Genomic DNA, 19,709 nt, shown 5'->3' on the forward strand with positions numbered 1-19,709 from the left:
GAGTCAGCATCACCCAGGGAGTTTCTCAAAGTATATGTGGTGCTCCCACCGTCACCACTACATAATTCAGACGATATGACATCTGGGAAGGCTGGCAGTTGCATTGTGAAAAGCTTTCCAGGTAATTCTGATCCATCCCTGACATTGACATCCCCCCAAAAAACTACCCAGAGAGATCATTGAAAAAAGAACGTGACACTGTTCCTCTGAACTAATTAGACCAGCAGCAGCCCAGCTCAGCTCAATTCAACCAACTAGCCCATTCATTCAACATGTGTTTATTGCGCTTCTGCACAGGGCCAGGCCCTGGGCCAGGTGTTGGAGACCCAAGACCCAGCTCTTGTACCAGCCATGGTGGGGAAGACAAGCCAGAGCAGAGACATCCCAGTGTTGTGAGAGCTCTGTGATAAGGAAAGCCCCAAGTACTCTAGGAACACCCAGGAGGGGCAGTCTTGGGTCATCAGGGAAGGCTTCCCGGTAGTGGGCCAGGGCCAGGAGCCAGCCGGGAGGGTGGAGAAGGAGCCACCTGTGCACAGCCTAGAGGCAAGAGAGAGCAGAGGTGTTCACGGAAGTACATGTAATCCCAGCACGGCCTGTGGAGTGAGAGAGGAGGCCGGAGCCACCAGGGGGTTGGAATTGATCCTGCAGGCAATGGGGAGGCACGCGGTGTTCTGCGGGAACTTTCTGGGGGCCGAGGTTACCCTGGGGAATTGATGGGCCTGGAGAGAGAGGTCCCTGGGGTGGTGGGTGGATCTGTTGTCTGCTCTGGGGATCTCAGCAAGAGATGCTGAAGGCCTGAATGAAGAGTGTCCATGGGGCCAGAGACCAGGGGCTGGAGTCTGCAGCAATGCCACCCCCGCCGCGGCTGACCCCTTCTGAGAGGCACGCCCATCGCCTCCACCCCACCCCCAGGCAGCAGGGGGCTGCGGAGGGGATTGTTCTGCAAACCTTGTGTCTGGCCTCACCACCCGGGCTGTAAGTCCATGTGGCCGGCCAGCCTGCCCCTGTGCCGCTTCCCCTTCCCTCTCTCCCTCTCCAGTCTTTCTAGGATCCTCTGGCGGGCCCTCCTACTTCCTCAGCGTTGTCCTTAACGCCTTCCACCTCCTGGAAGCCCAGCTCGCCTCCCGTGGAAGGACCTCCGCATCTGGGCTGTTCGTGAAGCTGCCCAGTTCCAAAGGCCCTCACATCCCCATTTCCCTCAGTCACTCCCACAGCCACAGCCTGGAGGCTGTCTTTCCTGAAACACCTGAACTGTTCAAAGCTTCAACCCTCCACTTGCTGGCCATGGCCCTCTGTGCCCCGGATGACTCCCTTCTTCCCGACTGCCTGTCCCAGGCTCCCACCCACCGAGACCTCCAGCCCGCCCCCCCCGCCCTGCCTCTACCTTCCCCACACACCCAAGACCCGCTGGCCTCCACACCCTGCCCTGCCTGCGTCCCCACCAGCTGCCCGTCGCACCCACTCGGCACCTCCTGGGCCAGTAGAGCTGGCTGTCTTCTTGGCTGCCACCCTGGGCTGCTAAACCACCATGGATACCGTGGCCTCTTACCTCAGACAGGCCCTGTCCACTGCCCGCACCGGCCCTCTGTCTGCTCTGCACTGCAGCTCTTTCCAACCGGCTCTGGTCCCCTCTCGCCTCTAGCTCTCCCAGTCTCCTCATTCACATCTGACCCTCCTCTTCATTCACAAAGAAAGCAGAGGCCCTAAGATGGGAACTGCCTCGAGTTCCCACTACCCCAGCTGCACACTGCAACACCACGCACACCCCAGCTTTCTTCCTTCTGAAGCACGGACCTCCCTGCTCGTGCATAGGACCAGCCTGGGGTCTGGGGCCCAGCTCCGCCCTCATCCTTGGGCATGGAGGTCTCTGTCATCCCCTCCCTTGTCCCTCTCCCCAGCTGCCCACTTCCCCCCAGCTCCTCCCATAATCATGGAAACCCCCTCTGTCCTCCCCTCCTGCCTCACCTCCCCTTCGGTCCCCTACACTGCCTCTCTTACCCACCCCAGAAGCACCTCAACATCATTTCTCCCCAACCTGCCTCTCTTCCAGTGCTCCCCAGCTTGGTAAAGGCAGCAAGACCCAACCAACTCCACACCCAGAGTCATTCTGTACCCCTCCCTCCCTTGAGCCCACATTCCAGCACCCACTGAGTCCCCTCCAGGCTCCTCTTTAATATCCTCAGAATCCATCATTATGCTTCTGCGATGTGCCAGGCTCCTCCCATGCAAGTGCTTGGCCCATTATTCATTCGGGTATTTGCTCAATATGCATTTCTTGGAAAGCTCATCCTGTGCAGCATTGACTTGACTCAAGTTCCAACTCAGACAGTGGTCCCATTTGGTACCTGACCCCTCTCATCCCAATACTAGTAAATGACCTGAACTTCACCCTTTTTGACCAACTCTCTCACCTCCTGAGCTGCCTGAGAGTGTGGCTGCTTCTCCTCATGCTGCCACCCTGTTTCTGTTGGCCTCATCCTGCCACCCTGTCAAGTGACGATTATGATGGGGCATCGTGGTGGTTATGAAGGCTCGGTGGTGGCAGTGGCAGTGATGGGAAAACCATCTGAGATGGGGTTGGTGGGGATAGTGACCCTATTAGAATTCCCTTAGGGACATGTACTGATTTATGCACTCAGTAAATATTTATTGAGCATCTACAATGTGCCAGGTACTGAGCTAGGCCCTAGGAGCATCAAGGAGCAAAAACACATAGGTTCCCCCCTCTCTCCAGGAGCTTACAGTTTAGTGAGGGAGATATTCATCATATAAATGTCACGATTATGACGAAGACAAGTGCCTCACCGGGGTGGCACATGGTGCTCAAGTATGTTATAGGGGGGCTTGGTCCTCTCTGAGGAAGTGATGGTGAAGCTGAGATGTGAAGGATGAAGATGTGTTAACTAGAAGAAGAGAAAAGGGATGAGCAGCCCAGGTAGAAGGACCAGCCTGTGCAAAGGCCCTGGGGGGAAGCAGAGACAATGCATGGGACAGGAAGTCCCGCACAGAACACACTTTTGTTTTTGTTTTGTTTTGTTTGTTTTTTGTGGTACGCGGGCCTCTCATTGCTGTGGCCTCTCCCGTTGCGGAGCACAGGTTCCGGACGCGCAGGCTCAGCAGCCATGGCTCACGGGCCCAGCCTCTCCGCGGCATGTGGGATCTTCCCGGACCGGGGCACGAACCCGTGTCCCCTGCATCGGCAGGCAGACTCTCAACCACTGCGCCACCAGGGGAGCCCCACACTTTTGTTTTTTAATCGTAAAATAACATAACAAAAAAATTCACCATTCGGACTTCCCTGGTGGCGCAGTGGTTAAGAATCCGCCTACCAAAGCACGGGACACGGATTCGAGCCCTGGTCCGGGAAGATCCCACATGCTGCAGAGCAACTAAGCCCATGTGCCACAACTACTGAGCCCGTGCTCTAGAGCCCATGAGCCACAACTACTGAGCCCGCGTGCCGCAACTACTGAAGCCCGCATGCCTAGAGCCCATGCTCTGCAACAAGAGAAGCCACCGCAATGAGAAACCCACGCACTGCAACGGAGAGTCGCCCCCACTCGCTCCAACTAGAGAAAGCCTGCATGCAGCAGCAGCAGCCGCGAAGACCCAACGCAGCCAAAAATAAATTAATTAATTAAAAAAAAATCACCATTCGACTGTCTCAAAGTGTACAACTGAGTGGCATTTAGTAAATTCACAATGTTGTGCAACCACCAGTCTCTTGTTCCAGAACATTTCACCGCCCCAAAAGTAAACCCTGTACCCATTAAGCAATCACTCCTCATTCTTCTCTCTCCACCCCACAGCCCCTGGCAACCACTCATCTACTTTCTATCTCTACAGATTGGCCTATTCCGGACATTTCATGTAAGTGGAATCACATACTTTGTGATCTTTGGTGCCTGGCTTCTTTCACTCAGCGTAACATGTACAAGTTTCATCCATGTTGCAGCAGGTATCAGTTCTTCATTCCTCGCTGTGGCTAAATCCTATTCCATTGTGGATGGAATATACTGAGTATGGATATACTGCATTTTGTTTATCCATCCATCTGTTAATGGCCACTTGGGTTGTTTCCACCTTTTGGCTATTGTGGATCGCGTTGCTATGAACACGTGTGTCCAAGTTTCTGTTTGAACACCTGACTTCAACTCTTTTGGGTCTAAACCCAGGAGTGGAACTTTGGGGTCATATGGTAACTCTGTGTTTAACTTTTGAGGAAGAGCACACACTTTTTATTACATTCGTCTGACATGACAAATTCAAGCTGTGGTGGTAAGACAGCGGTGAAAGCAACACGGGAGAGTAAGCACTGTTATTTTCCAATATTGACAATTTCTTTCCATCTCTTTTCAGGTTGCTTAAAGTGGAGAACAGGCAGAGAGGCGCCGTCTAATTAACTGGCCATACGGTCAGCCCTGCCAAGTCAAGGACCTCGGTCTGTTTTTTCCCTGACGTATCTCAGAGCCTAAAACACTGCTTGGCACATGACTGGTACTCAGCAACTATTTGTTGCATGAATAATTAAATACAGTGAACTGCTTTAACTGCCCTAAAACCCTTAGAAAACAGACATTCATCAGCTAGAACCAAGGATGATGAGCCCACGTTGCAGCCCAAGGTGGGTGGTTGGGTGAAGAAGGGATTCTCCAGAGCCACAAGCCCTCAGCCCCTGGGGAAACCTCAGCTGGTATTTTTGAACACTTGCCATGTGCAGGTACTTTTACATTTGTTCACCAGGAAGCTTGGAAAGCCTGATTGGCTTTGGACTCCACAGACAGGCCACCTACGAGGTGGACCCAGAATCCACCCCAGGCCGCTGGACATCAGGTCTTGCTCCCTTGGTGCGCACAGGGGTCCCTCTGTCCCAAGGCCAGCGTTCAGCCCTGAGCAGGCCCGGCGCTGTGGTCAGCTGGGGGGACTCCCAAGGGTGTCTCAGGACCGCCACAGAGAGTACTCAGTTCTCCCTTCCCCCAGCTGAGGCTGGAGGGAGGAGGGAAGGATGGCAGCAGAGCGTGTAAATTGGAGACTGATATTGAATTGCAGCAAAATGAGCAGAGGATTAGGTGCCCCACCTGGACCCACCCCGGGAGAATACCAAGACTTGGACCGGCTCTCATGAGAAGCTGGCAGGCCCAGTACCAGGCAGAATCGTGGTTGGATGAGCAGGGGTCATGAGGCAGGTGGCTGGGCCCACAGGCTGGAAGGTACCATTGGTTTGGCTGAGGCCTTCCTCTCCTGGGTCCTCCGCCCTCAGGCTGGGCATCCTGCATTCACAGAGTTCTTCTTGAGTTCTGGGGGCAGAGCTGGGGGATCAGAGCCAGGCTGAGATGCTATCCCAGGTCCCCTGCCTTCAGGGAGAGCAGGGAGAAGGGGGATAGGAACACATGCAAATACCCAGGATTCTGGGGAGTAGGGTGGAGAAGCTGCCTTGACCGAGTAAGTCTGGGAAGGCTTCCTGGAGGAGGATGAAGGGTGTGGGACTGGGCTGGGATCCAGGAAGATCTGAATTTGAATTATGGCTTAGCTACTTCCTAGCTGTTTGACCTCAGGCAGACCGTTCTACAAACATTTTTATGAGTGTCTACACCAGGCCAATCACGTATTAAGCACTGGGACTACAAAGATGAATTCGATATAGATCCTGTTCTCGGAGCTTGACCAAATCATCCTGGACGGCATGATCCGTGACGTCACAGAGGTGAAGCAGAGCACTGTGGGGCGGGGGCAGTGGAAGTGGCAGCCAGCTTAATGTTCTTGAACCTCCCTTACTCTAATCTGTACAATGGGGTTGGTGCCCACTTGCTCACATAGCTGAGATGACTGGTTGAGAGAAGCTGTGTGAGCCTAGCTCGGTGCCTCGCACACTGGATGGGCGGGTCAGTCCTCGAGGAGAGGTATGAGGCTGACAGAGGCCGAGGTCTGGGAGGGACACGCTGGTGGGGAGAGGGGCCCTGCCCAGAGCCCAGACAGGGCCCTGCAGTTCCCCCAATCGCTGGAGCCATGGATGCTGGAGACAGGCACCATGGAGCCAGGGTGGCTTAGCTGCAGCTATTCTGAGTGGGAAGTCAAACAGGTTTGGGTGACCTTTGCAAGCAAGGCACTGCCCACAACACTTTCAGCACGTTACTACTCCCTAATCTGGCAATGACCCCAGCACGGCCTGACCCTGGCATTCTCCACTCCTCTCTCTCCCTGTAGGACAGAGATAGCAGCTCTCCTGGGTCTGCTGGCAAACCCTTCCCCCTCTGCCCTCCAGCCCTGCAGGGAGGACCTGCCCCCCGCCAAGGGAGGGTGCTACCAAGGCACCCTTGGTTCTTTGGGGCCTCCAGCCGATGTTCCGGGGGAGGCAGCCGGGGAGTGGGAGGAATTCAGTCCAGGGAGGAGCAGTAGGTCCTCCTCCTGGCTGGTCTCCCCTCCTGCTAGCGCCCACAATGGCTCCCAGATGCCCAGCTATGCAGCAGCTTTATTAACATGCCTGCCGGGCTCCTCCACGCGGCAGAGCTGTATATGCGACCCCATTCGTCAGCTTCTCCAGCCCTCAGCCTGGTGCGCCAGCTCCTGCCACAGCTTCCCCGGCGTTTGCTCAGCCTTCATCGCACTCCTCCAAGAGCTCGGGAACTCACTACCTCACCAGGCAGGGCTGTTATTAGAAAGGTCTCCCTGCCCCTGTGCCCCTTATTCACACCTGATCCTCTTAAATGAGAACAAGCTTGTTCCTGACCCCTCCTCACCCCACCAATGCTCTCTTCCCCGTTGAGAAAGCGATTTTCAGCCAGGATCAAAAACAGTGTTTTGCAAACTGTGAGTGGCAACCCATTAGTGGGCCATGAAGTCAGTTTAGTAGTTGTTACCTAAATGAGCTTTTTCAGTGAAATAGAGTAGAGGAATTTAAAACATCACATTTAGGAAATATTGCTTTGTGAAATGTTAGTTTTAGTTATCTGTCTCTTTCTCTCTATTGAGATAATGTTTACGGGTTAGGATATAAAATGTATTTCTTCCTGCAGGTCTCAGTTACAAAGGTTTGAAAGTCACTTGCCTGGAGGAAGAGTTAGCCACGAGAAAATGGTGGTGACACCTGTCCCAGGCAGAGGGAACAATGCGTACCAGGGCCCCAAAATGAAGGAGCTGGTCTGGCCTTGTCTTATGGGCGGTGGGAGCCGTAGGGTGCTTAGGTAAGGTCCCGTCTTCTCCATCTCTGGGTCCCACCGCACGGGCGCGAGGGAAATGGCAGGAAGCTGTCTCTGTGTCTCCCCAGGAGCTTGATCCTGTGACCTTCCTGCCTCTACCTGGGCCTCGGCTGTCAGGACTGCCTGGCCTTTGAGGACCAAGTCTGCCAACCATGGGGGCCAAAGCCTGAATTTCTGAATCAGACAGATATGTATTTATAGCTTGTCTCAGATCTTTACCAGCCTTGCGATCTCAGGCAACTTTCATCACCTCTCTGTGCCTCAGTTTCCTCCAGTGTTAAAGGAGGCTAATAAGACTCATCCCCAAAAGTCCTTGTGAGAATTTAGTTTGAAACCCAGATGTTCCCAGGCCTTCAGTCCTCTGGGTTCCCTCTTTGCTTTCGCATAGAATAGGGTTGTCAGATTTAGCAAATAAAAATACAGGATACCCAGTTAAATTTCAATTTCAGATAATGAGTAATTTTTCAATATGAGCGTGCTCCAAATATTGCTTTGAATATACTTATGCTAAACGATATGTTATTTCTCTGAAATTCAAATGTACCTGGGCATCCTGCGTTTTATCTGGCAACCCTACATAGAAATCCAAAGGCTTGCGTTCCATCCCAGAACTGCGTGGATCTGACACCCTACAATACTTTTCGGGCTTCCTGAAGGGGCCAGAGCCGCGGTCTCCCAACCCCTCCTGCCAGCTGCTGCCTGGGGTTTTTGCTCTTTTCACTCTGTCCCACTTTGCCCGACTGCAGATCTGCCCTGTCCCTTCTCCCTCCTTCCCCAGAGTTCCAGCCTCATGGGCTGGGGTGTGTGACCCCCTTTTGCCGACCTCGTGGGGAGAATGGAGGGCACTTTCAGCTCGGCTCAGAGCAGGAAAAACACCTCACGTCATCTGTCAGACAGCACCAGTCCTGAATTCTGTCACTGTGCTCCCACATGGGGCACCCTCACTGGCCCAGCTCCCCACAGACACCCTCCTCCTACCTCTGCTTTTCCAGAGTCTCGGCCCCCTCCTTCAAGCCACCAGCAAACAACACACAAATCCCCACTTCTTTAGTTTTCAGAGTCCTTTAGCCTTCTTTCTCATTTCTTTCCTATCTTGATTATTTCACAGGGTGGGTATGAGGTAGGGATTCACTTTCACAACTAAAAAGTCCTCTTAAAGTCAGACTCCTGAGACTTCCCTGGCGGTCCAGTGGTTAGGACTGGGTGCTTCCACTGCAGGGGGCACGGGTTCGATCCCTGGTCAGGGAACTAAGATTGGCAGGCCATGTGGCGCAGCCAAAACAAAAACAAAAATAAAAGCAAAAAAACCCCGTCAGACTCCTGGGATTCTAATTCTGCCTCCCCACTTACTAGCTGTGTGGTCTCAGGAAAGTTACTTAACCTTGCTGTCTCATTTTCCTCATCTCATAAAAAATGAGATGATAATTTTAGCTCAGGGACTTCCCTGATGGTGCAGTGGTTAAGAATCCACCTGCAAATGCAGCGGACACTGGTTCAATCCCTGGTCCGGGAAGATTTCACATGCCGTGGAGCAACTAAGCCCGTGGGCCACAACTACTGAGCCCACGCTCTAGAGCCCACAAACCGCAACTACTGAGCCCGCGCATTGCAACTACTGAAGCCCGCGAGCCTAGAGACTGGGCTCTGCAACAAGAGAAGCCACCACAATGAGAAGCCCGTGCACTGCAACGAAGAGTAGCCCCTGCTCACCACAACTAGAGAAAAGCCCACGTGCAGCAATGAAGACCCAACACAGCCAAAAAAAAAAAAAATTAGCTCATAGGATTCCTGTGAAGATTAAGAGCATTAATACATGTAGGAGGGCTTCCCTGGTGGCGCAGTGGTTGAGAGTCCGCCTGCCGGTGCAGGGGACACGGGTTCATGCCCCGGTCCGGGAAGATCCCACATGCCGCAGAGCGGCTGGGCCCGTGAACCGTGGCCGCTGAGCCTGCGCGTCCGGAGCCTGTGCTCCGCAACGGCAGAGGCCACAGCAGTGAGAGGCCCGTGTACCGCAAAAAAAAAAAAAAAAAAAAATACATGTAGGAATGTCTAAATTAGTTCATGAGAGAGTGAGCACTAAATGAGCATTTAATATTATAACTGCTATATTTCATCAGTTCTAAGGTGTACCTTTTTCCCCTCATTCTAACGTCTTAACAATCATGGTGTCTTAACAGCAGCTGGGAGCAGTTGTCATTACCTGTGCGTACTTAAACTTGGTCAGGTGAGTTTCATGCCTTCTCATTCCTATATCTGTTCCGTTTAATTGCTACTTAAAATGTCTTCAAAAAGTTACACTGTGGTTTAGCAGTTAAAGTTATTTTGCATACAGGACATGGAAACAGAGCGGCCTGGCAAGAATTAGACATTAGTGAAGCAAATAGTTCTCACTGAAGAATGACCGCAAGTCTGTCTTTTCTTATAAAACAACTGCCAAGTGTTTCATGGGACCTAAGAAAGGAAGAGTCCCACAAGCAGATGCAATTGTTATGTTTTACTACTGAGAAAAGTGCAAGATGATTGCCAGTCACATATGAAGCAAGAAAACACCTGCAGAAGCTTACAGAAGGAGTATCAGAGGCTTGGAAAGAAATTCTGGAAACATAGCAAACAATCTTATAAGAAATGGTGGATCACTACACTGCAGAGAGGGCACAGAGGGTGATACTGTGTAGAGAGATATCAAGGACTCGACTCGGAATCGAAAAGGGATTTAGGAAAGTCGGTCTCTGAATGTGAAGAAATTTTGGAACTATTTTAGCCAATTTGTTTTGCTTATAATTTCCCTTTTTTATGTGTGCATGAGTGACTTTTGACTAAAAGCTGATATCTACATAAATCCAAAAGACTTCTTTCAATATGTACAAAAACTGGGAAGAAAGATTTTTGGGGCCTGTTTTCCTCCACTGACTTTTAAAAATTATTTTTAACATAACATAAAACCTACCATCCTAACCATCTGTAAGTGCACAGTTCAGTGGTGTCAGGCACATTCACAGCGTTGTTCAACCATCATCCTCACCATCCATCTCCAAGAAAGCGTGTTTGTCACACTCAGTTATTAGTACATCACGCAGTTGATGGCACCTTGTTCCTCATAAGACACTGTGTCATGGTCACTGTAAACAAAATGCAACCTTCCCCTGGGGGAGCTCCTCGCCAGCCAGGAACCACAGCTGGAACCCTCCGGCTTCTCAGGAACACCTTCCACCCCGGCTCAAAGGTAAAGCACAGAGGACTGCCCTGGTGGTGCAGTGGTTAAGAATCCATCGGCCAGGGCTTCCCTGGTGGCGCAGTGGTTGAGAGTCCGCCTGCAGATGCAGGGGACACGGGTTCGTGCCCTGGTCCGGGAAGATGCCACATGCCGCGGAGCGGCTGGGCCCGTGGGCCATGGCTGCTGAGCCTGCGCGTCCAGAGCCTGTGCTCTGCAACGGGAGAGGCCACAGCAGTGAGAGGCCCGCATACCGCAAAAAAAAAAAGAATCCACCGGCCAATGCAGGAGACACGGGTTCGAGCCCTGGTCCGGGAAGATCCCACGTGCCGCGGAGCAACTAAGTCCGTGCGCCACAACTACTGAGCCTGCGCTCTAGAGCCCGCGAGCCACAACTACGGAGCCCACGTGCCACAACTACTGAAACCCACGCGCCTAGAGCCCGTGCTCCGCAACAAGAGAAGACACCACAATGAGAAGCCTGCGCACCGCAACGAAGAGTAGCCCCCGTTCGCCGCAACTAGACAAAGCCTGCGTGCAGCAACGAAGACCCGACGCAGCCATAAATAAATAAATAAATAAATAAATAAATAAATAAGGGAAAGCACAGCCCAAGTAGGGGCCCAGTCATGGTTGGTGACCTCCCCTCCTTCCACACTTGGGTCCAGAACAGAACGTGGGCAAGTCACGATCTCTCTGGATTTCATGCTGTAATCTGTAAAATGGGATCCATAGGCTAGATGACCTCTAAGATCCTGCTGGGTTCTAAATTTATGACCATGTGACTAAATGACCAACATACACGTACACAAATTTGGGCTGGGGGTTAATGGGCTACAGAGAGAAGTCATGACACTGCTTTTGGGTATATCGGGAGGTAAGAGATTTTACACTTGACCAGGTTAGGGGAGATCCTGCCCAGAATCAAGGGTCAGTGCACCACTTTCTCTCTCATGAACACTTTGACCAAAGAGGAAAGACCAGAAAGGCTGTGTGGCCCATCCAAGGGCACACAGCAACACAAGGGGCTCCACTCTTCAGTCTCCAGTCACTCTCAGATTTCCATTCCTGGGACTGTGACTTGCCCAGGGACCTGCTGGACAGGAGATAGAGCAGGGCCCAGAGCCGGTCCTCTTAGTCACACTCTGAGCTTGACCCTGCCTTTGGGTCCCAGGAGAGGGAGCAGGGCTGGCGGGATTAGAGAAGTGCGATGGAATGGGGCCGGGGGTACTCCCAGACCTAAATGTGTCTAGACCTCGGGCCAGAGTGGCGTTGATGGCAAGAGGTGGCATTGCCCAGATGCTGGGCTGAGTGGGCTCCGAGGCCGGAGGGTTGCTTGTTGCAGCCTCCCTGAGCCTGCACAGCTCACTGCCCCACAGAAAATGTCCTCCCCCTGTGGCCTGGGTGGCTCTGAGCTCCAGGGTGTGCCTAGAGCCTGTCACAGCTTCTGGGACCCTGACATGTGAGTTTGGGGAGTCGTGATCTCCACCTCAGAGTATTAATAATGTTATTAATAACAGGTGATACCAATTGATAGCTTGCTGTGGGCCAGGCGCAGCTCTGAGCACTTTCTATGCATGAATTCATTTACTCCAAACCCTAAGCCCATGTACGTTTATTATCCCTTTTAAATCACAGAGATGGACCACGGAACGGAAGCCCGCAGCTTGCTCAGTCGACCCCAGGTTGACTCCATCACCCAAGGCCAGGGTCCCAATGCCTCTGAAATCACCCCCTGCCTCCAGGCTATGGGAACTACTATTTGGCTGGGGTTTCAGGGAGCGAGTGAAGCTTAATGATTTATGGGTGACTGACTGCAAGAAAGCAAGCACAGAAGATACACAAAACATTTGTGCCTTGGAAGGTTCACATCACATCAACCAGTTATTTTCCACTCCATGCAAGAAAGAATAATTGGAGGTCAGACAGCAGGAAGAACTTCCCAATCACCAGAAGGGGTAGCGTTGACACCCTGTCTCATGGTCAGTTTTGTAAGGTGTTGCCCCTGCCTTGGCCAACAGTTTGAATCAGAGAGAGGGGTTTGGCGGTGCAATGCCCTAGAGAATCCCCCTAAGACGGGGGCGGTGGGGGCAGGGGAGGCCCTGGGGCAGCAGCCATGGGGTAACCAAGGGAACAAACACGGAAAACTAGGGGACGTCAGTCCTTATCTGGAGCTCATTAATGGGGAACATTATTCAGCTGTGAAGTCCAAGATGGGGTGATAGGCATGCTGCAGGCAGGGGTGGAGAGTGGGGGCCGGAGGCAGCCATAGGGGAAAAGAGGTATTGGCCCAAAGTCCACCTCCATCTCACGTGTCCAAAACCAGGCTGGAAAAACCCTATAAATGCCCATGACCAGCCTCCCCAGAGACCCTGAGAGAGAAAGACGGAGAGAGAGAGAGAGAGAGAGAGAGCCGCAAGCTTCCTGTCCCTGAGACCACTGGGCTAGCCCACAGAAGTCTCCACAGCATGTGGGAACTCCGATCCATAGCCTTCTCCAGGGCGGTGTTTGCAGAGTTCCTGGCCACACTCGTCTTCGTCTTCTTTGGCCTCGGCTCAGCCCTCAACTGGCCACAGGCCTTGCCCTCTGTACTGCAGATTGCCATGGCCTTTGGCCTGGCTATCGGCACCCTGGTGCAGGCTCTGGGTCACGTCAGCGGGGCCCACATCAACCCTGCCGTGACTGTGGCCTGCCTGGTGGGCTGCCACATCTCCTTTCTCCGAGCTGCCTTCTACGTGGCTGCCCAGCTGCTGGGGGCCGTGGCCGGGGCCGCTCTGCTCTCTGAGATCACACCACCAGACATCCGAGGGGACCTGGCAGTCAATGCTGTGAGTAGCCGGAACTTTGTCCTTTCTACAGGGGCAGATCCAGGGGAGTCTCTTATAAAGGATGAGAGGGGAGGGACCAGATCTGGGTGAGGGTCTGGGTGGGGAGAGAGAGAGAGAGACAGAAAGAGAGGGAGGGTGGGCGTATGGGGGAGGGGCAGAAATTCGAGAGCCAGGAACACAGCTGCCATAGGAGAGTCAGGGTAGAGGGAACAGTAATGTCTGAGCAGAGGCTGGATACACACGGGTCTACTGTACTTTCTGTCCTGAGCCTCTTGGAGGAAGAGCAGCATCAAGGTTTCTGTTGACTTGGTACCTGCATTACAGGGAGGGCTGCGCTAGGACTTGGCAGACGACAGGGGTCCCAGAGCAGACATGCTTTACGAGCTGGGAGGAACCTCAGAGGGCTAGTGCCCGGAATCTTCTCGAGGGAATAAGACCCAACATTTCTTCAGCATCTCCTGTGTGCAGGCCTCACAGCAGGGGCTCCTCATGAGCCACACGTTGATACCTCACACCAGCCTGCGAGGCAGGGATGAGAAGATCCATTTCTTAAGGTCACGGAAGCTGAGGCTCAAAAAGGGGAAGTACCAGAGCCAGCCTTCAAACCCAGGCTTGACTGCAAAACCCAGGATCTTTCCATCCCACCAACGTCCCCTCCCTGAGCCACCACCTAAGCCTTGTTTTGCAAACAAGGAAACTGAGGCTCAGAGAAGGGAAGCGACAGGCTAAAAGTCCTACAGTTTGTCAATACCAGAGTAAGCACCAGAACCCAGGACAAAGCTAAAGGGGCAAGGTCTCTCCAGACCTCGGAGAAGGTCCCCAGAGCCCAAGAGCTAACTGCTGATTCCATGAACAGTGGCTAATCGGGAGCCTTGGGCACTTTGGGAGCTGAGGGTGATGCCACAGCCCCTTCCCCCTCCCCACCCTCCCCCTCTCCCGGGTCTGTGAAAGGCCTGGGCATCTGAGGGCATGGGTGGGAAGGGACAGTCTGTGTTCCCTCAACACAGCTGTTGCTCCATCCCCCATCCCAAGCCAAGAAGGCAAGTGGCTCTTTTGTGCCTCAGTCTCCTGCATTTCTTGGCCTTCTCTATCCCTGGGCCTCTGGATAAGAGCTCTGATGTCTCTGAAGAGTCCTGCACAGTCTCTGTGACCATGCCCTCCTCTGCGCAGGTGGCCTTCCTCATGCAAGGGGCAGGGGTATCCCAACTGGAGAACTCTTCTCTTCTTCAAAATGGAAAATATCATTAGGCTGGGGGCTCAAGGCGGAGAAAAGGCGAGAGTGGCCACGGTGGTGGACAGACTGAGAAATCTGGCCGTTTCCATTGAGAATGAAATTAGTTCAGTCTGCAGCAAGATGAGGTGTAGTTAGACTGAGAGCATGGCCAAGAAAGTCTCAAGAATGTGTGACTGGGGAACCTCCTCTAATAGCAGGGCAATGGGAGTGCTAAGGGGCCATGAGGACATGGCCTCCTGCTCTCCCATCACCTCACAGTTGACTAGGGCCCTCAGAAGGGAAGGGTCTGACGAGGCCCCCCCAAGTTACTGCTCAGCACTTACCATCTTGAGGGACTGGGGAGAACCTTCCTGGCTGGAATGGGGCAGCAGCGGGACTGACTTGTCCTGAGGCTAGTGAGAGCTAGTTGACCCCCATGGGTGTCCCAAGTGTCCTGTGAGGTCACTGGAAAAGCCAGTCTGTCCACCAGGAAGTTACCATTGATGCTCATCTGCTTCGTGCTAGGCCGGATTTCCTCTCATTCTAGGTACAACACTGTAAGGTGAATTCTGTGATTCTCCACCCTGAGTGGTAAACTGAGGTTCAGCATTTAATTGGCTCAAATCACAGAACCCATGTCAGCACCTGGAAGTGGACCCAGAGCTGTCTGACACCAAACCCACATCCACAGTGTCTCCCTTAGATCCACTGTTTACCAGTGGGAATGGAGCTGGGGTTCTGCCCTTGTCATTTCTGTTTCTCAGACAGTCCTCCAGGATCCATTCTGTTATCCCAATTTTACAGAAAGACAAACTGAGGCTGAAATAAGTAGGGCCCCACAGCAAGTCAGAAGCGCCAAAGTGTCTGCCTTCAAAGCTCTTCACTGCCTCCCACTATAGGCTCTGACATTGGAAGACCTGCGGGGGAGAGGGGCATAGGGGGTGGTTGAAGTTAGACTCTAGAGAGACCCAAGGGTGCCAGCTTGAGGGCTAGGACCCGGGGCTGGGGTTCAGGGCCTGGAGAAGGACCGTGGGAGCTCAGAACTATCACAGCCCCACCCAGTGCAGTGCCCAGAGAGGGCAGGATGTAGGGCATAAGATGACAAAACCCAGAAAGAAATCCAGCACTGGGTGCAGCCCAGTTATGAAATCACCTCTCTGCTCAGCCCCAAGTTCTCTTGTTACCCGAGGCAAGGTCTGCTGGGACCATGGGCACCCCACATGGGGTGAGGAGGCACCAAAGTACAGGGCTCCAGCACCCCAACCTCAACCTCTGGAGGATGTGCAGGGAGCCAATCCACAGGGCAAAATTGAGGCCTGAAATGCAGTATGAACAGGCAAGGTCAAAGGGAACAGGCAAAGGTTAGAGGAAAGAGTTGTACAATGCAGTCACAGAGGGAAGGGGCACACTAGCGCCATCCCCAGAGCCAAGTCCCTAGATCTTGTTCCTGGGAGCCCCTTGACCACAGGAGGAAAGACCACAGGCCTCTCGTTACACCAGTATCTTATGGCTTAAATAGAGAGGAAGGTCTTCCTATTACCTGGCCTAAAGCTTCCTGCTGCAATCAAAACCTCTTCCCTCCTTGTTCTTCAGGAAGCAGAAATTGTGGATCTCAGCATCCTTTTCCTTTCACATTGCAGGCGCACAACCCCAGCTCCCAAATCTAATGGGCTATGGAGTCAGTTTCCCTGTCTCTGGCCTGGGGACCACAAGCAGTTGTAGGGTCCATCCCCCTGCCTTTGTGCCATGGCCCAGGAAGAAGCCATCAGTAGTTTGGACTAAGGTGGCTGGTGAGCCCTGATGTTCTGGATTGCTGCCCGGAAGCCTATCTGGAGCTTTGACTGCAGGTGGGCAGGAAGATGGCACCAGTGTGGGGAGCATGCTCAGTGTGTCCCCCCCACACCCTCTCTGTCCCCAGCTCAGCAACAACTCGACAGCTGGCCAGGCCGTTACTGTGGAGCTTTTCCTGACCCTGCAGCTGGTGCTCTGCATCTTCGCCTCCACGGATGAGCGCCGTGGAGACAACCTGGGTACCCCTGCCCTCTCCATTGGTTTCTCTGTGGTCCTGGGCCACCTCCTCGGGGTAGGTCATGGCCACTGGTTCCATCCTCCCTGGAGGGACAGACACACAGACCTACCGCAAGGAAACAGACACACAGACCACTCTAGAGACGGATACACAGAACGCCCAAAAATGAGAGCCACAAAGACCCCAGAGGGACAGATACGCAGAACTCCCAAGAGGGAAAGACACATGGACACACCCCAGAGGGTTTGACTCCCATATACCACAAAGGGACAGATACCGCTCCAGCTTCAAATGAATAGCGAGCCCTGTAAATATAACATGAACTCCACTGGATTCCCTTTAGGCTGAGGTCAAGCTCTGGAGAGAGGCACAGAGACTCCCCCCCCCCCCCCCCCCCGTATTGTGCCACAGAGCTTGAGGAATCTTAGTTCCCTGTGTCCTCAGCAGTGAAAGTGCAGAGTCCTAACCACTGGACCGTCAGGAAATTCCCAGAAGGAGAGAATCTTAGCCTGTTTTCTGCACTTGCAATCCACAAGTGTTGGAAAATTGGAAAGTGTTAACTTTGTATAAGACTCACATAGGACAAAATTTGACGTGAGATTAAACATTATATCCCCACTTAAGTGTGAATGTTGTTATATTTCACTGCAGGAATATGTGTGTTTGATTGTGGCCTATTGCCCCAGGCCCAGGGTTGTTAAATAATACCATACTGGAAAGCTGGATCTGCAGCTGATGAAGATTCCAAAAGAGATTCCATCAACAGTTACACTTTATCCAATCATGTCTTTAAATGCATTATTGTCCCTGATCCTATAAAAGGGAGGAGCCTTGGGAAGGCACGTCAGATGAACCCAGTTCAGAAAAGTGAGTCACACAGCGAGTCCTCAGCCTTTAGCTCAAGATTACCCAGTCTGAAGTTCAGTCTTCTGGAGGAGGTGAGTTTCCCATTTCGTGTGTGTGTGCAAGTGTGCATGAGTGTATATTTATGCATAGCTGTGGGAAGAAAATTCCTAGGTACAAAGATATGGATGTCTCTCAGACATGGGGGATGGTCGATTGTGAAAGCTGCTCTGGCTGTGCAAAATCTGGCCTGACTGAAGTAGACTTCTCCTAGGAAAGTCTGTTAGTCTGGCATTGCTTTTTGTTAATTTTATGTTCTAGTAATTCATTTTTATTGCATCTTGTGGCAGTGGAGGTTCACGGCCGATTGAGATGATGGTGGGGCTGAAAATGAAAGGGTGTGTGTCAGTTACCAGTGAATGCAGCACATGCTTCACATGTATTAATTCTTTTAGCTCCCATGGCAATTCTGAGCTGGGTGTCATTAGAGATCAGAGCCCCCATGACAAGGATGGAGGCCTGATGGGTAACGTGTCTGGGGCCACACAGCTTGTAAATGCCAGGCTCCAGGTTGAGAACATTGGCAGTCTGGGGGGTTTTTGTTGTGTTTTGTTTTTTATTGAGATATGATTGACATATAACATTGTATTAATTTCAGATGTACTGCATATGATACAATATTTGCATGTATTGGGAAATGATCACAGTAAGTGTAGTAACATGCATCAGCATTCATCATTACATTCCTTTTGCTTGTGATGAAAATTCGAAATATGGCAATTTCGAATTCCAAGGTCCTAGTAGTGCTAGGTCCATAATAGTGCTCCGTGGCCTTGTTTGTGTGAAATTGAGTGCATGTCTGCAAATGTGACCATGTGGTCTGTGTGTGCCTGGGGTAGTCCAGAAAGAGAACACATGGGACTTCCCTGGACATCCAATGGTTAAGACTCCACACTTCCAATGCAGGGGGCACAGATTCGATCCCTTGTTGGGGAGCTAAACTCCCACATACCATGTGGTGTGGCCAAAAAAAAAAAATATATATATATATATATATATATATATATATATATATATATATATAGAGAGAGAGAGAGAGAGAGAGAGAGAGAGAGAGAGAGAGAGAACTCTGCTCCATGAATCCTGCCCGCTCTCTGGCTCCAGCTGTGGTCACCGGCAAGTTTGACAACCACTGGGTAATGGCTGAAACCTCCCTGCCTTCCCCTCCCCCAGAAACCCATCTGGCTGGAAGAGCTTGGGGTGGGATCAGCAAACCCTCCACAGTCCTCCTCTTGGGGCCCCGTGGAGTCTTGGGTCCACCCTTCAGGTCTGACGCCAAAGACTCTGTTTCCACATCTGTAAATAAGGATAAGAGCAGTTGTTGCTTTGGCTTTTTGTAAAGATTAAGCGAGGTAACTGGTGTAAAACAGATGACGCAGTGCCTGAGAACTCGAGAAATGGCAATTATTTATACTACGTAACACATTTCTATTATTTAGCACTTATCTAGTACTTAGTATGTGCCAGGACTTCTAAGTGCTTTGCAAATATTGACTCATTTAGTTTTTCACAAGAACTCCAGAAATTACGTCTTATTATAGTGAGGAAACAGTCACAGAGAGGGTAAGTAACTTGACCAAGTTCACCCGGGCAGTCGGCTCCAATTCGCACCATTAGCCCCAATTAACAAGTCTTCCCAATTGCTCACTAGTCGTTGGTAACTACGTGCATACGCGTTTGATTACCTTCACCGCGTGAGGCCGCCTTGCAACGGGAAGGGCGACAGGAGCACTCCCGCGAGCCGCCCTCTCGCTCGCCCCCAGGTCTTCTGGGTCGGACCCTTGGTCGGCGCCATCCTGGCCTCCCTTCTCTACAACTACATCCTGTTCCCGCCCGCCAAGAGCCTGTCGGAGCGCCTGGCCGTGCTGAAGGGGCTGGAGCCCGACACTGACTGGGAGGAACGCGAGGTGCGGCGGCGGCAGTCGGTGGAGCTGCACTCGCCGCAGAGCCTGCCTCGGGGCAGCAAGGCCTGAACGCCTGGGCCGGGCTCGAGGGAGCTCGGGGGAGCGCCCGCCACCCCCGCCGGAGGCCCTCTCCCCAGGTGCAAAGCCGGCCCCCAGTGCAGAGTAGCTGCTTCCGGGACGTGCCGAGGCCAGGGCGGGGATAGCGGTGAGCGTGGCAGATCCCTTGCCTTGAGTCGGCGGGGCAGCGAGGAGTCGAGTAGTCGACCCCGTGGCGCCTTGCAGGGAGCTGGGGACTTGGGCACCGAGCTGGGGAGGAAGGGCAGAGGAAGGCTCTGGAGAGCCTGCGCAGTGTACTGGGTGGGCTGGGGGGGACGGGGTCTGGGAATGGGGCATCAGGTTTTGTGCGTTCATCCCTCAGTGCCTCT

General features: G+C 52.7%; 1 protein-coding gene across 1 annotated transcript; it reads left to right on the plus strand.

Moving 5' to 3' along the window:
- Window positions 1–12,875: 12,875 nt before the first annotated feature.
- On the plus strand, window positions 12,876–19,353 carry AQP2 (aquaporin 2). The gene is made up of 4 exons (XM_007452278.1): window positions 12,876–13,235; window positions 16,367–16,535; window positions 18,440–18,516; window positions 19,144–19,353. The coding sequence occupies exons 1-4, from the start codon at window positions 12,876–12,878 to the stop codon at window positions 19,351–19,353; spliced, it is 816 nt and encodes a 271-aa protein (XP_007452340.1).
- Window positions 19,354–19,709: the final 356 nt, after the last annotated feature.

This window comes from Lipotes vexillifer, unplaced genomic scaffold (genome assembly GCF_000442215.2).
Source record: "Lipotes vexillifer unplaced genomic scaffold, Lipotes_vexillifer_v1.1 scaffold422, whole genome shotgun sequence".
Taxonomy (NCBI): Eukaryota; Metazoa; Chordata; class Mammalia; order Artiodactyla; family Lipotidae; genus Lipotes; species Lipotes vexillifer.

What these genes read in the sequence shown, in the direction of transcription:
- AQP2 (XM_007452278.1), top strand. Translation starts at nt 12,876, where the DNA reads ATGTGGGAACTCCGATCCATAGCCTTCTCCAGGGCGGTGTTTGCAGAG. An exon ending in GGGACCTGGCAGTCAATGCT is followed by an intron (nt 13,236 to 16,366) that starts GTGAGTAGCCGG and finishes CTCTGTCCCCAG; the next exon opens with CTCAGCAACAACTCGACAGC. An exon ending in GCAAGTTTGACAACCACTGG is followed by an intron (nt 18,517 to 19,143) that starts GTAATGGCTGAA and finishes GCTCGCCCCCAG; the next exon opens with GTCTTCTGGGTCGGACCCTT.